We start from the raw sequence: 17,903 nt of genomic DNA on the forward strand, positions 1-17,903 counted from the left end.
CTAACTTAGTTCCAATTGTAAGGCTAACCAAACAGGGTAATAATTGTGTGTTTCTTACTGCTTATTTTGGCTAGTTTATTTCCCCAGCTTGTTTAGGTACAATTATTTTAGAGCTATACTTTTTTTCTAATTATAGCTAATTAAAAAACCTTTCATATTAAAACAGGTGCACTATTAAAAATAAGCTATCCAAAATGGAAACTTACTCTTTCACATGCTAAACCTAATTTTATGTGAAAGGAAGGAGTATTTGTCATAACTCTAGGAATTTTTTTTTTTTTTTTTTTTTTTTTGGGTATGGATGCGTGTTGAGTCTAACAGCAAGAATGAAATATGAAGATACTATTGTCAGCAGATGGAGATTCGTTAGTCACATCTGCGTGATAAACCAAAAGCACTAGTTATAATTAGAGCTCCTGCCATACTGGCACGCTCAAAGGAAAGGAGTATTTGTGGTAACCCCTAGGACTTCTTGCACGTTGTATGGACATGTGTTGAGTCTTGTGTCGAGAATAAATTAGGTCTATCTGGGCGATATATAAATACAAATGAGTAGTACATGGAGCTACTATTGCTACCAAATGCAGATTCATTACTCACATCCATGTGATATCCCAAACGAACTAGTTATAATCAGAGCTCCTGCCATACTTACGTACTCAATGTAAATGTCATATTCATTGCACTCTTACTGCATAGTGCCGTCACAATCTTAATGGGGTCTTACAACAAGACCCTTCAGATCAAAACTAGTTTTTGAGTTAAACTCTACGTTGTTGAATGCATGGCATCAAAATTGAAGATTAAGCAGTTAGGTTCTAATCCCCTCCAAAAAAACGAATAACTTGACCAGTTAAGCTAATGAATAGGATGCAAGAGGAATCAAAAAAAGAAAATGAAAGCTATTATAAGTTCATTTTTAACCATCAGACCCAAACACAACCCGTAAAGCTGTACCAGGTTTGTTACCGCTTATTTTAATGAGTTTATTTCCACTTGCTTGTTTAGGAACAATTTTTAAGAGCATTGCCTTTTTTGACCTTAGTATAGAACCTTACTTATTAAAACAGGGCGCACTTTTAAAAATAAGCTATCTGAAACGGAAATTTACTCTTTCACATGATTAATGGGTTGTGATGGGCCTAGTTTTATGTTAAAGGAAGGAGTATATGTGGTAACAACCCCTACGATTTTGATGAAGTTGTATGCACACATGCTGAGTTTGACCTTAAGAATTTTTTATTTCCAGTTAAACTCTGTATTCTTAAATGTTTGTGGCATCAAAAAGTGAAGATTTTGCTGTAAAGTTCTCTAATTTCCACCAAAAAAGTCAATAACTTGATCAGTTAAGCTAATGAATAAATTCAATTTGATCGGATTCAGACCCAAACACAACCCGTAAACATAAATATGTAAAACAAAAACAAAAGGCAAAAGCAAAACCATAAATTTAAGGAAGAGAGAAGAAAATTACATTTTGTTGACGATTCTTTGACGAGAATCGGGCTGCAATTGGCTCCGCCAATCAACAGAATCCATGGCAGCTTCTCCACCGCCGCCTCCAGGAGCTCCAACGCCGCCACCTCCAACTCCGCCGCCGCCGCCTACAACAGGACCTTGAGATGGATTTGGCCTCCAATTATTGTTATCCATGATGATCTAAATTTTGTAACCGAAATTCCAACCACCAAATTTATATAAAAATTATGAAAATCGCGAATAACTTTATATATATATATATGAACTCCGATTTTGAGATTAAAATAGAGTGATGATGAGGAGGCGAAGTCTAATTTAAGGGAAGACTGTTAATTCATAAGTAAAAGGTTGAAGAGTTTCAGGCAGAAAAGGATTTTGAGAGTTAGAATTGAGAGAGAGAGAGAGAGGTATATATAGAGATGTATGTCATGTCATGTCATGTTTGGGAATTGGGGTTGTTTTTGGGAAAGTTGGATTCTATTTTCTAAAATGAGCTTGTTGTGGCAAGTGTTTTATAACAAAATCTACCACCATTGAGTAATTATTATGATTTCAGTTACGGGCCTGTTTGGGCACACACAAAATGAGGTAATGATAACCTTCTTCATTACTGGTTATATTTTGAAATTTTATTTCTTTTATAATAAAAAAGACATTTATAAAAATAAAAGAAAAAGGGTAGTATTTCATCTCATAACTTGTACAGTATAATATCAAGAAATTTTACTAACAAAACAAATAAACCTCCATGCAAAATGATAATACTACATTATCTCTTGGTCGATTTTTTATGGAAAAATAGGGATTCAAAACTTTATTTCTCATTTAGACATAATTGGTTAAAAAGTTGGTTACATGATGAGATATAAAACTTCACTCATCATTTGAGGTAAAAATCTCATATATGACTATTAGAGTGATTGTAATGGTGATTTATTTGTCAATTTTTCCACTATTTGGCATTACAACAAAAAATAGAGTTTGACTGTAGATATTTTGTGAAAAAATATATATTGCGAAAAAGTCATTATGGTTTCGTAAAGAGAAAGTCTTCTATCCAATGCCCAGTTCCACTGGACACGTTAAGATATGGACATGTGTCTAAAACTAAACACGTGTCCGTATCTCAACATGTCCAATGAAACTGGCCACTAGACACAAGTCCAACCCTTTTGTAAACTACTGATCTGCTTTGATAACCATAATGATGAAGAGATTTTCTATTAAGTAAGAAAGGACAAAAAAAATAACATTATAAATGTGCTATTGAATGTTGCTATTTTATTTATAAATACTTATATTCATACTTAAATTGAAATAATTTTATTAGTGGCCAATGTTTCATTATTATTTGACTACAGCCGTTTGGTGTATTTTTAAATAAAAGTCATTGGCATTTCTAGACAATTTTTATGAAAAGCTAGATATATCTTAATAAACCCTTGTATAAGTCAAATTCTAAACTATTTAAAAACCTAGGCGTATGGTTTTAAATAATAGTTAAAAAAAGCCCTAGGCGGAGGGCCCTAAAAGCATTAAGAAAAAAAAAAACAAAAACAATTTGTGAAACACCTTTACTTTTTTTTATAATTCCTCCCCCTCTTATAAATAAATAAAAAAATTAAAAAAAAAAACCCATAAATATTTCTAGTTTTGATTGGTTAGGATCCAATCATAAACAACTAATTACAGTAATTGAAATCTTCATCATCATTTATATATACTATTAATAGCATGATTCTTTATTTGGGTTTCATAATTTGCGCTCTAAAATATTTCCACACAAATTCTTTAACCCTCTAAAATGCCTCCTATCTTCTAGTTAAATAATTTTAAATTTAAAAAACACAAACAATTAAAAGAGTAATTTATTATTTTTTAAAAATTCCAAAGTTTTAGGTTTTTTCCTTTATCTTCTCCAATCTAAATTATCATTTTTGATTTTCAATTCAAAATTTTAAACTTTTATCAACACCATGGTAGAGAAAGATCCTAAAAATTAAAACACTATCTCTCTCACTTTTAAATGACACTTAAGCCAAAATAAAAAATAAAAATGAGTCTCTTCACATGCACAAAGCGCATGTGATGTGACTAGTTTTAAAAATCTCTTAAAAAACAAATATTGGAGTCAATTTTGGAATGGGAAATTTAAATGAACTTAAGCCTATCAACCTGTGTTTGAAAGTATATATATAAGAGTCAAGCCCACTACTCACTAGTAACTGCAATTGAAAAATGGAAGCAAGTAGTGCATCATTGCATTGTGGAGAAATACACAAAACACTAAATCACAAAGGAGAATATTAAAAAATATATATTTATTATTGTTATTATGATCACCATATAATGAGCATAAAGAAGGGATTGGTGAAGGAGAGAGAATGCTATTTGCACCATGACACACCCTAGAGCACCTTTGGAATATATTGCTTCTTAGATCAGAAGATTGGATTCAAGCTTGGAAGAGTGAATAAGGTTGGTGAGGTAGGTAAAATCTTACCGATAAATGCATCGTTTGATGACAATGTTTTATAGCAAGTTTGGCGCATTAATTCCGAATATCCATCTCTAAATAAGGATCAAAGCTTATGGCTATTGGATTTATAGTGTAGATGCCCTTGGGTGAGATTTTGGGAGAGGCACGAGAGTTCTAAGCTCTCCCCTCTCAAGTATTCACACATTGGGTGTTTGACAATGTGTTTAATGTGCATGTGTTACTAAGGTAAGGTGTGTGTTTGTGTGTGTGTGAATCTTTTTTCTTACTTTTATTTTATGGAGTTGTCACCAATTATTGGTTTTGTTCTAAGTGTGATTCATCACCTATTTGTCTAATTTGTTTTAATTACCTAATTAACTAAAACCAATTCAAGGGTTTTTAAATTAATTAAGGTAACCAGAGTCTCAAACCAAAGATTCTTCGACTTGAAAATTCAGTTATAGGTGGGAAATGTGTTAAATACCCTACATTGCTTATCAAAAGAATAGCACCTTATTTTAATTTAATCACAACATTCGTATTTTAGAAAGATAAATAGAATACTTGGCATTTGTTTTTGAAAAAGTTTTGTACAAAACAATACATATACATAATATCTTATTTACATATCTAAATAACATGTGAATATTATTGCAAAGAGTAATTTACAAGCAAACATGTGAGTATATATAAATAATATGTGAAAATTAAAATGCAAGAAGGTAAATATATATAACTAACATGTGAGTATTATATTTATTATGTATCTAGCATGTGAATATATAATACTATACAACATAAAAGAAAGAAAGGGAGAGGAAAGATATCACATTATGCATTTAGAGTAATAAGCCAAGTTTATTCTCCAAGTTTCACTCCTATGCACAAACATAATAAACCAAAATGGTTACTGTAGGAAGGAGGGGGATATATTAACTTGATCACATACCATCAATTCAATTAAAATGAATCATGGATACTTATCAACCTCTTTAAAAATTGTGCAAAAAATAAATTGATTGAAAACAAAAGATAGAAAACACCATTTGCTTACATTTGAAAAGATGAGTATTATCCTTTGGAAAACATCATGACTTTTTGGAAAAATTCTCATTTTAAGGAATTTTGGGAAAATGCATTTTGAAAAATGGATTCTCTCTTGAAATCTATTAACTATATAAAAAGACGCAATACCTCTACAATGCCATTTTGGTTTATTAAGCCACTTTTTTTTCTTTTTTTCTTTTTTCAGTCTTCCATTTGTACCTTTTTTTTTCCTTTTATATATATTGTTATACTGACATAACAAAATTTCACAATATTTTCACAATTATTGAGGTGCTAATTTCTTATAAGTCAAAATAGAATGATAAAATATGAAACCGTGACCAACCATAACTGAAAATAAATGTTTTGTGAAAATATTGTGACACTTGTTAGGTGAATGTATAAAAACTAAAGTACTTTTAGTTTATTCAATATGTACCTTTTTTTTTTTAGTCATCGATTTGTGCTCTTTTTTTCTATATATAAAAAAAGCGTATATGCTCATGAATAGTGTTATGAACAATATTTTTGGTTTAGTGACTTGCCTTTTTCCTCCTTTTTTTTTCTTCATGTTCACCAACTTTGTTTGAACTTGTTTTTTTTTTTTTTTAAAGGATCTTTATATGTTTACTTTTTACTTGTAATGTAAGTTTACATTGTATACACACAAAAAGTAGCAAATATTATATACATTTGCAAAAAAAAATTGTACAAATTTTGCAAATGTGTATAACATTTACCAATTTTTATATGTTTACAATATAAATTTACATTGTAAGTGCAATGTATATTTCTATATATATATATAAAGAGTGAATGGGAAAAGTTACAGTAATTTCGCTACAATAGTTATGGTTTGTTTAACTTTCACTGTTTTGCTGGCCCTTTTTTTTTTTTTTTTTTTTTTTTTTTTTTTGTGAATGCATAAAGTTGTAGTATATTTGCTATATTATTTTTGATTTGCCAACAATAATTTTCACAATACTTTCATAACAAATCATATATGGTAAATTGTTATTGGTTCTAATTTAAACTTACCAATGAAACTACTTTTTTACCCATCAATAACAACTTGTAGTAACCTACTACTTATTATTTGTTGTGAAAATGTCATGGACATAACTTTTTTTTTTGTGAAAAATGTTAAAACATCTTGATGTCGTCACAATATTTTCAAAACTATTGAACTGTCAATTCTTTACAAGTTAAAATAAAATATAACAAAATTATAAAGGTATTATGAAAATGTTGCGTCATTCTGTTATGTTTTTAGAAATTTTTTGTTGGTTTAATCAACTTTGTTGAGCCAAAATTCACTATTCCATATACAATTTTCTTGGGTTGACTTTTTGTACATTTTTTTCTTTACACACTATTTTAAGTAAAAATACATAGTTTTACACACAAAAACAAAAACAAAAACTTAGGAAAAAACATTTTTGATCCTTTATGTTTGGGGCAGTTTACAATTCTTCTTTAAACTTTAAAATCAAGCAATTTTTCCCTTAATATTTTGGAAAAGAGCAAATATATCATATTGTTATTCTCTTAGTTAAACCCTAAAGAAAACTTATGATTTTTAAAATATTTTATTATGTAATGTCTAAATTACTCCTGCTAAATTTTAACATTCTAAAAATTTTCTTTACGTATTTTGAGTTTTAAATAATAAAAATTCTTAGAAAGTTAGAATGATGATATTCGACGACACAAGCCTTTTGTTATCTTATTTTTTATTTTTTATTTTAATTTTCTTAGCAAAACTCAGTTGTTTATTATTAGAAGATGATGATGTCTGTTATCATTTTTAGAAGTTTTTAGAGAATAGATATATTGTCTTTAGCAAGTAGGTACTAAAAAACTATTATAGTTAAATAAATATTTATATGTTAAATAACTACCCTAACTTTGTGGTTGATCAAAATTCTTAAACAAATGAGATTAATTTTTTATGACATAATTATCAAATTTTGTTAAAATTAATGTCTTTTTTGATTAATGTAAATCTCTATATACTTTAAAAATCAAATGATTAATATCTTTGTTTTGTAATATAAATAAAATATAGAATTGACCTTAATTACTATAGTACTTTTTTTCCATGGCAAGTACGTGCCTTCCAAGTGCTGCCTTAACTAGTTTTATGGGGAAAAAAAAAAAAAAAGGCTTTTGAGGGGAAAACATAAAGAAAGAGCAATTTTAAAAAAAAAAAAATTTATGCACTTTAGAAACCATATCCAAGATTAAAATCAAAACTATTCAAGAAAAGGGATTTGTTTTAAGAAAATTGTTTCCATGTTTTAGGAAAAAAGAAGAAGAAGAAGAAGAAGATGGTTTTGGTCCTTTTGGAAATAAAAATCCATGGTTTCTGTTTATTTTTAAAAGAAGAGAGCTTTATTTTGATTTCTTAAGATTTATTTTGAAAATGGCACTCATTGAAGCTTTAAAAATGCTTCATTGGAAGGCTTTTTATTCAAGGGTGAACTTAAAATGTTTGCATCTTTTAAAGACTTATTGAAAAGGGATGGTTATTGGAGTATTTTTTAACATTTTAAGAGGTTTGCTTGAATCAAACTTTTCATTGTCTGGTGATTTAGGGTGAGAAGGAACAAGGGAAATAAATAGGGCTTAATGTAAAGACATAATGCAATAAAGGAATGTAAATACATACATATATATATATATATATATTTATATATATGTGTGTGTGTGTGTGGAAGTTAAAAGCAATATATGAATTTAAAGACATAAAGTAAATGAAATCTTTATTGCATTGATTGGTTAGTCATGTACTGGGAGGCATGCATTGAAAGGAGAGATTGTCACTACATTACAAGTCCAATTGGGTATTGGGATAAGGGTTCAACTATAGATTGGCATTAGGTACTGAGATTCCTTTTACTTGTGACCGCTTGTTTTGATAATAGTGGATTATTAGGAGTGGTGACCTTAAATTCACTCGGTGGAGTTTTGCCTCAGTGGTTTTCACCATTTGTAAACAAATCACCAGTGTCAAATTTAATTTTTACTATATTTTGTTATTTGGTGATTTGTTTGTACTATCATGCGTATTACATGCAATTGAACCTAATTAATTCACTTGACTAATTAATTGGTTAATTTACCTAAGAGGTCAATACATGCTTAGCCTATCAAGTGGTATTAGAGCTGGCACATTCTAATTAGATTTTAATCTTTACTGTGTGATCCATTGACCCCTGTTGTCATGGCTACAATCAGCATGAAAAGATCTTTTGTTTCAAATACATCTTGTTTTTCTAATCTCTATTTGATTGAGTGTCTCAGAAAATGCAAGTCTAAAAGTTATTTGAAATCTATTATGATGATTATTGGAAAAGATCTTAGCATGACAAAGAAGAAACTAGACTGTCTTAGAATGAAAATGTGTAGAGGAGTTTGTCTACGAAGAGTGAAAGTTAAAAGCTTTGTTCGTAAATGGCAGATGAGAGAAAACATCATTCCTTCTGATTTGTCATCTAAGCATGAGGTGTGCTTCATGATGAAGTCCACATTTAAGATAATGGACATATGTTTGTGATACCTTGACAGTTATTGCTCAAGACACATGACTAGAGACCGCTCTTTCTTTAAGGTATTTGAGTCTAAGAAATGTGGTAATGTCACTTTCGATGATGGGAGCAAATCACAGATTAAAGGGAAGGGAACCATCTCTCTACCTGGACTACTAGAAATTGCAAATGTGCTATATGTAGAAGGTTTGAGAGTGAACTTGTAAAGCATAAGTCAGATATGTGATCAAGACTTTATGATGTTGTTCTCAAAAGGGAAATGCCTTGTGTTGAATGAGTCTGGGAAGAAACTTATAAGTGGTGTACGCACTTTAGATAACTGTTATGGATTGGTACCTGATGCTGATATTGTGTACAGTAACATTCGTTTGCCAAATGAAGATCTATGGCACCAAAGGATGGGACATGCTAGCTACAAACATCTTTCAATTGTATCTAAACATGAATCAGTTTTAGCAATACCAAAGCTCAGTAGAGTGAACAATATTATGTGTGGACCGTGTTAGCTTGGGAAACAGACAAAAGCAAAATATCCTGACACTCAAACATCTAAACCGTTGGAGCTACTACATTTGGATCTCATAGGTCCAATTAGAACCGAGTCTATTGGAGGAAAGAGATACATTATGGTTGTGGTAGATGATTTCACTAGATACACTTGAGTCATTCTTCTAAGATCCAAGTTAGATGCTCCTAAGCACATTGAAGCCTTGTATACAAGATTGCAAAATGAGAAGAGTTTAAAGATTGATCAAATTTGAAGTGATCATGGTAAAGAATTCAAGAACTCATACATGGAATCCTTTTGCACTAAATCAAGTATATCTCAAGAATTTTCTGCTCTTATTAATCCTCAGCAAAATGGTGTGGTAGAAAGAAAGAATATAGTCATTCAAGAGATGGCTAGAGCCATGTTGCACAACAAGGATATGGCTAGAAATTTTTGGGGAGAAGCTGTCAACACCGCATGTCATACAGTTAACAGGGTGTATTTCAAACCCGGTACCAAGAAGACTCCCTATAAGTTATGGAAGGGAAGAAAGCCAAATGTGAAGTATTTCAAAATCTTTGGAAGTACTTATTTCATCCTTAAGGATAGAGAGAATGTGGGAAAATTTGATTCTCGAAGTGATGAAGGAATATTTTTGGGATATTCCTTTACTAGCAAGGCTTATCGGGTATATAACAAGAGAACCAAGAAGGTGATGGAAATAGTCAATGTTGTTATTGATGAAGCCTCCGAGTCCGGTTCTGAGAAAATTAGTGAGGAGATCCCTAAGGAAATTCTTCCTCTTGAGAATAAAGGTGTTTAAGAAATAGTTGATCAAGAGCCTGCATCTCCAAGTACTCCAAGTGGTGTAAAGTTTCAGCAGACATTCTTATCTCACCTGATTCTGAATCTCATAAAGAGAAAGGACCTTCCTCAAGGATCGAGTTGAATCATCCATCTAAAGTTATTGTGGGAAATATGAATAAACTTACATTAAGAAAGTGTACAATTGATAAATGTGTTACTAACTTTGTGTCTTATTCTTGTTATTTGTCATAGGTTGAACCCACCAAGGTTAAGGAAGCTCTCCAAGATGAAAGCGGGGTTGAGACTATGCATGATGAATTGCTTCAGTTTCAAAGGAATGATGTCTGGACCCTAATACCTAGATCGGAAGGAGAGCACATCATTGGCATAAAGTGGATATTTCGCAATAAGACTGATGAGGAGGAAAATGTGATCCGCAACAAGGCTCGTCTTGTAGCTCAAGAATACTCTCAAATGGAAGAAGTAGACTATGATGAGACATTCGCTCCTGTAGCTCGCATGGAATCCATTAGGATTCCCCTAGCCCTAGCATGTCACTTGAAGTTTAAGTTTTACCAAATGGATGTAAAAACTGCTTTCTTGAATGAATTTCTCAAAGAAGATGTCTATGTGGCTCAGCTTAAAGGATTCATTGAACCACACTTTCTAGATCATGTGTTGTACCTCAAGAAGGCACTCTATGGATTTAAGCAAGCACCTAGAGCTTGGTATGATCGACTTACACAATATCTAGTCTCACATGGTTTCACAAAAGGAAAAGTTGATCAAATACTCTTCATCAAGAAGGAAGATGGCGAGTTGATTGTTGCTCAGGTATATGTTGATGATATCATCTTCGGGTCTACAAAGGATGAACTAGCTCATAATTTCTCCAAACTCATGCAAGCCAAGTTCGAGATGAGCATGATTGGAGAGTTGGATAACTTCCTTGGGCTGCAGATCCATCAGCAAGAGTCAAGTATATTCCTATCTTAATCTAAATATGCTAAAAATCTTGTGAAAAAGTTTGATTTAGAATCTGCTAGTTCTGTTAGAACCCCCATGAGCCCAAATGTTAAACTCACTGTTGATTTGTTGGGAAAAAGTGTTGACTCTTCTCTCTATAGAAGCATGACAGGTAGTCTTCTTTACCTTACTGCTAGTAGACCTGACATTATTATAGTGTGGGAGTGTGTGCTAGATATTAGGCTAATCTCAAAGAGTCTCATATGATTGCTTTGAAAAGAATCATAAAGTATGTCAAAAACATTGCCGATTTCGGTGTGTGGTATAGTAAGGACACCAATGATGTCTTAGCTGGGTATTCTGATGCAGACTTGGCTGGGAATACTGATGATAGAAAGAATACTTCGGGGGGTTATTTTTATGTGGGTAATAATCTTGTCTTCTAGATAAACAAAAAGCAGAATTCCATCTCATTATCCACTATAGAGGCTGAATACATTGTTGTTGGTAGCTACTGCACCCAACTTCTGTGGATGCAAAAACTCCTCCTTGATTATGGTATTCGTCAAGAACATCTTACCATCTATTGTGACAATACCAGTGCCATTAACATCTCTAAGAATCCTATTCAACATTCTTGAACAAAACATATAGAGATTTGACATCACTTCATTCGAGAGCTTGTAGAAGATGGTACCCTCACTCTCAAGTTCATTCACATCTATGATCAGAAGGTTGATTTGTTCACCAAACCTTTTGATAGCAAACGGTTTGAATTCCTTCAACAAAACATTGGTGTTATCTCCATGGATTGATCTCCTCTCCTTCTCATCCTTCCTCATGCATTTGCATCTAGTTTTATGCTATGTTTTGTTCAACATGTTTTTATTTGTTTGTTTTCAATTTTGCTTTATTTTGTTTTTTCATAATAAAAAAAAAATAAAAAAATCAGAAAATACAAAAACAATGTGTTTTGTGTACATTGGTACTTGTGTATTTTAGATGGCCATTGAAACAAAGTTTTCTAAAATTTGTATCTCTTTTATCTTAAATGAGTATTTCTATACACAATCAAGCAAGTGAGTTTTGTGGCTTGTGTTTGTGATGAGTAAGATTAAATAATTTCTTATACTTAATACTTATATCACTCTTTTTTACGAGAAGGACAAAAAAATCCTAAGAGAAAGGCATAAATAACCATCTCACCACTAAAATCCACCGATCATGAATAACATCTGTATGCTTCAACATAGCAAAATTGATGTTTAAGCTTAACATAATTAGGTATTGCTTCTCTCTCTCTCTTATATGCCCATGCATGATATGCTAAAAAATATATATATATGCAAAGAAAAATCAAAAGGAAAACGAATCAAAATGCTTTTAAATATAGTTGCAAATGTGTTTCTAAGAAATGTGGGAGTTATTGGATGTATCTCGCAGGTGATAGTCCCCATCAAGTAGTTATGATTGCGTGTGAGTTAAATTGATTTTCTCATATCTCAAATCATCATAACATGTTGACACTTATGCAATCTTGCGATATTTTCACACACAACATGCAAAATTTTTTGCTACTTTTGATACATGTGCAAGTACAATGTGATTTGGCTATCATAAGGAATACATATGTTAATGTATACTCACTAAACTGTCTTGACTTGTTTTTGAAATATAAAATTAGTTAGACTTTTTTGTGTGTGTGTGTGTGTGTGTGTGTGTGTGTGTGTGTGTGTGTGTTTGGATCCTAAATGCTTTGCATTTTTCTTGTTGAGAGATGTTTTTAAGAGCTTAAAATGTTGATTGGATCTTTGGTTGAGTAGCTTGCTTGATTGCATTCAATTCTGTGTTTTTCTCCTCTTTGAAAAACTGTTTTTATCAAGCTTGATAGCTTCTCGACAAATCTCGATAGATAGTTATCTATCGAGACCCTTGGATTGTGTTTTCTTGACAGATCTTAACGCATCTTTGATCCATCGAAGCTTTCTAGAATTTGTCTTGATAGGTTCTCGATAGATTCTTAATCCATTGAGAGAGTTTATGTTTGCTCGATAGCTTCTCGATCCATTGAGGTATTTTGCTGTTGATAGATTCTCGACAGCACCTGGACAGATTCATCTGTCGAGAATCAGTGCCTGATAGATTCTCGACAAATCTTGATCCATCGAGACGCGTTTTCTATAAATAGGACCAACGCAAAATCAAATTCACTTTTCTTTGATCTCTCTTGATTGAAACCTTCTTTTTCTTTGCCAAACACTTTTTCCTCAACCCATTCATCTTCCCCACTTGGATTTCGGCTTGATCCCCTCTTTTTCCCTCTGGTATGATCTCGTTTTCTCTCTTTCTTTATGCATTTCATACATTTTAACCTAGGTTTTTGGGTTTTTGAAAATTTTTGGGGTTTTTGAAAATTGATGAGTATTTTGAAAATTTTTGGATTGGGTTTTGTATAAATGATGTTATATGCTTATGCATTGCATTACATTTGCATTTTTAACAATGTTTCATGCATTTAGATGTGTGTTTCTTTATTGGAATCTTATGTGCTAGTAGGTTTGGATTGGGCTGAGCCCATGATGATATTTTTGTTACACGTCACATGATCATGCATTATTCATGCATACATACCTTTCACTTCCTTTTGGTACTATATGTTGATTGGTGCTTTTCTGTTTGTCTCTTTCTCTCTTTCTCTCTCAGATAGTTTGCGCATGGCACCTAAGCATAAAACTACTCTATCCCGAAACCCTCTTCGTTTTGGTACATCATCATCTGATTCCACTCCTCTTTCTGTCAGGTTCTGTGATGATAAAGCCATTCAAGACTTTTCGGAGAACTTCTTCAAATGTGGCATTTATTCGGAACGCCACATTATCCTATCAGACTTCTCTGATACTACTCTTCCGACTGTCATATACAGGCGGAGTTGGGAATCTCTTTGTGGGAATCGCATGAGTTGTCCCTAAGTGATCATACATGAGTTTTACTCCAATATGCATGGTTTTGATTATTCTATATCTCGTTTCATCACTTCTGTTTGAGGTACTTGTTGAGTAGTCACTTTGGAGCTTATCTCCAGTGTGCTACATGTTCTAAGGGAATCATATCCTGATTACCCCAGATGTCCTCGTCTACGGACTGTGTCTAAAGACGAACTCTTGTCTCTCTTTTGTGAGACACCTTCATCATGGGGTGACCGTCAAAACACCTCATGCTTGGGCTTTGCAAAAGGTCCGAGGTTCCTAAATATGGTGATGGCATTTGTTCTACATCCCTTGTCTCACTATAATTCTATTATTGAGCCTTATGTTCGCCTTTTGTTATCCCTCATCGAGGACCTTACCATTGACTTTCCCTCTCATTTCATACTCTTCCTTATAGATGTCTATAAGGATACAATGACCCGTGATAAGCATATTTTTCCTTATGCTATCACAAGGATCATTCGCCACTCGTCTGTCTCTTTTCCCGAGTCTCCTCACTTCACAGTTATGTGTGCCATTAGTGCGGAGACTGTATGATGGAGCGAAGCCTAGCTTCGACTAAAGCGGTCACAGACTGAGACGACGACTCCTCTAGCCCATCCCACTCTATCCACCTTTGCTCCTTCCTCTTCTTCGAGTGGTGGTGTGATGCTTGAGGCGATCATGGCGTTGCTTCAGCAAATGGATGCTCGCCTTGACACTCTCACTGATGGGATGAGTCAGGTGACCATCCGTATGGGTCGTATTGCACGACGTTAGGCTCGTCTTGGTGGATTCGTTTCTTCTCCCTCTCCATCTCCACAGGCTTTAGAGGACGAGGATGATGATGATAGCTTCGGTGAAGATGATGATGATAAGGATGAGGATGCTAGCTCTTCTAGTGATAAGGAGATGACTGTTTCTTAGTGACTTGCCATTTGTCATTCGTGAAAAAAAGGGAAAGTAGTTTTGGGTATGAGAGTAGTCATGTACTTAGGGGGAGAGTTAGTATAGGATTTTTTTATTTTTTATTTTTTTGTTAAGGGGAGTGTTTTTGTTTATGAGGGATGTAGTGAGGATTTATGTATCTTTTATTTTCTTTCTCATTTAGATACATTATCTTTTTGTACATCGGTCTTATGACCACTTAATGATAGCAAACATTGTACTTATCTTTGATATATATATATATATATATATATTGTTTTTATCATTTTTACCTATCTCTCCATGTGTTTTATACACATGTTTCTTATTATTTTATGCAATCTTTTATTTCTGTTTCACACTAAAATGCCTTGATGAGTTTTGTTTAAAGTGTTTCAGAAAGACAAGTTATCAAAATCTATCATGCCATGAACTCTCTTCTTACAAAGTTTTTCAAGAGTTGTTTTAGGATTAGATTTTATTATATTCAACAAGTGAGTTTGAGTTGAGTGATTTATGAATTCTCTCATATTTCATTTGTTTGTTATGGTTTTGTCACGGATTGTCAAAGAAGGAGATTGTTAGGACATATATGGAACTTGTTATGAATATATGTCATATAGAATCGGCTAATCCTTTAATAAAACGCACTTTACTTGTAATTGGGTAGATCTAGGATGCGTTCAATACTTCAAGGAACAAGAGTTCAAGTCCAAGTATTGAAATCATGCAAATCTGTCCAAGAATCAAGTGAAGAAGTGTTGTTCATTAAAGCTCGACAAATGTATCTATCAAGATTTAATAGTTGAGGCTCGACAGATAGTTCTACAGCTTATCTATTGAGAATTACGAAATTCAAATTTTCAAATTTGTTTTTCACATATATCCAAGCTATTTATGTAGGGTTTCTTTTCTCACAATCTTAGACATATATAAGAATTATTTTAAGGGCCATCCCACTTGATGCAACAGGATGCAACTTGATGCAAAGTGATTATTCACTCAAATTATGGCCGGAGACAATTTGCCCTAGTTCATTTTTCTCTTGAAAAAGCTATTGCGTTTGTACGTTGTAAGGTTTTGTAACTAAGGAGCCTTTTGATCTTCATCGTGTGAATGAACTGAAGAAATTTGCAGCCAACATCCTTCTCAAGTTGGTTTTTTAGTCACATACTAGGATTTGTGCATCGATTGGTTAGACACGTACAGGGAGCCATGCATTCAAAGGAGAGATTGTTACTACATTACAAGTCTAATTAGGTATTGCAGTAAGAGTTCAACTGTAGGTTGGTATTAGATACTAGAATTCCTTTTACTTGTAACCACTTATTTTGATAATAGTGGATTCTTGGAAGTGGTGACCTTAAATTCGCCTGGTAGGATTTTGCCTCGGTGGTTTTTCCCATTCGTAAACAAATCACCCATATCAAATTTAATTTCTGCTGCATTTAGTTATTTGGTGATTTGTTTGTGCTATCACGCATATTGCATGTAACTGAACATAATTAATTCATTTGGCTAATTAATTGGTTAATTTACCTAAGGAGTCAATACATTCTTGGCCTATCATCATTCAATAAAATAGGCCTCCAGGTTTAGATTCTCAAAAAAAAAAAAAAAGCAATAATTTAAATGAAATAAATTTAAAGTGCATAAATTAATTGACATAAATGTAAAAAGCTTGAAAAATAAATGACATAATGTAAAGAGTATAAAAGTAAATGGCATAATGTAAAGAGCAAGAATTTAAATTACTTAAATTTAGAGAACATAAAAGTAAATGACATAAATATAAAAAGCAAGAATTTAAATGACTTAAATGTAAAGAGCATAAATGTAAAGAACAATTTAAATGAATATAGAGTAAAACAGTATAAGAAAAGAGATTAAATTCTGCAAAGATGTGATGTAAAACTTATATTTTACCCCTCCAATCCTAACATGCTACATCATCTTATCATATTTAAGAATAAGCACAATCACACCCAATCAATTATAATACTCATATATAAATCCAACCAAATTGGGAGTTTATTGAGATGCTATTAGGTGTATTAGGATGTATTGAATTTAAGTAAAATGCTGATATGACAATCACTTATTAGATGGTGTAAAACATGGCTTTTACACCCTATCCTTACTAAATTCAGACTCATAAGAAAAATGTTAATATATAGATTTAGAGGGTATTTACATCATAAAAATTAAAGGGAGATGGAGCTAGAGTAGTAGCTACATTGCCCTAGCTCTAAGAAGAACTTTGGAGCCTCACCTATGGGTTTTGGAGGGTGAAAAATGAGAGAAAAGGGGGCTGAATTTATGGGTTTCAAAACTAGTATAGAAATAGAATAGAGAGAAAATAAATCTAGAGAGAATCCTAGACAGGTTGGATAAGGAGGGGAATTTTTGTGCTTTTTTCTTTATGATTTTTCCAAGGAAATAGGGGATATCTATACAAAAAAATGAGGGTAGTGGGATCCCCATGAGGGGTGCACCCACCAGGGTTGGAGGCTCCTAATGAGGGATGTTGTTGCCACCTCATCTTTTTCTAGATGCGTATCCACTCTTCCATTTTCAGTTTTCAGATTTTTCTTCTTTTTTAACCCTATTTTTGAGCTATTTTATGGAGTTCTTTAAGAGCTTGGAATTCTTCAAACATGATATTTATGGGAAGTTCTGAATGTCTGGTTTTCATAAGTTTAGGCTTCATGTAATTTTGAGCTACGATTGTTGAGATATTGCACTTGAAAGTGAGGTGACGCAGTGTAGAAATCTATGTGGCACTTTTCTTGAAAAATTAATTCCTCCTAATCTGAAGGGGATATCGATCATAATTCAATGTAGTCTAAGCCATTCACATTCGTTGTGGCTAGATTCATACTATCTATTTCGCAAAAACGCCCAAAAATAGCTCTTTTACCTGAAAAATAATGAAATAATATTTTTAATTAGGATTTTTATGTTTTCTTGATATTTCATTCGCTTCAACTCTGACTTTGGCCCGTGGATTATCTTTTTGAAGAGAATTTTATGAAATTTAATATGAAAAAAAATTTATCTCAAGTGGACGGTCATATTGTTTGGTCAAAATTTTGACTAATCCTTGTTATGTTTAGTCAATGTTGGTCAAACTTAGCCAAAAATGGCAAATTTGGGATTTTGAACCCCTAGGTTATTAAAATGGTTTTATC

General features: G+C 32.5%; 1 protein-coding gene across 4 annotated transcripts in view; it reads right to left on the reverse strand.

Annotated features, from left to right (window-relative positions):
* LOC126725809 (mediator of RNA polymerase II transcription subunit 15a) overlaps window positions 1-17,903 on the reverse strand; it is a 312,712-nt gene that overhangs the window by 18,149 nt on the left and 276,660 nt on the right. For all 4 annotated transcript variants that reach the window (XM_050430742.1, XM_050430743.1, XM_050430741.1 and 1 more), the window contains one exon: window positions 1,475-1,616. In XM_050430742.1, coding sequence (XP_050286699.1) covers window positions 1,475-1,616 — 142 coding nt within the window. The remainder of the gene's footprint in view (window positions 1-1,474; window positions 1,617-17,903) is intronic.

The sequence above is a fragment of the Quercus robur genome, chromosome 5, assembly GCF_932294415.1.
Source record: "Quercus robur chromosome 5, dhQueRobu3.1, whole genome shotgun sequence".
NCBI lineage: Eukaryota > Viridiplantae > Streptophyta > Magnoliopsida > Fagales > Fagaceae > Quercus > Quercus robur.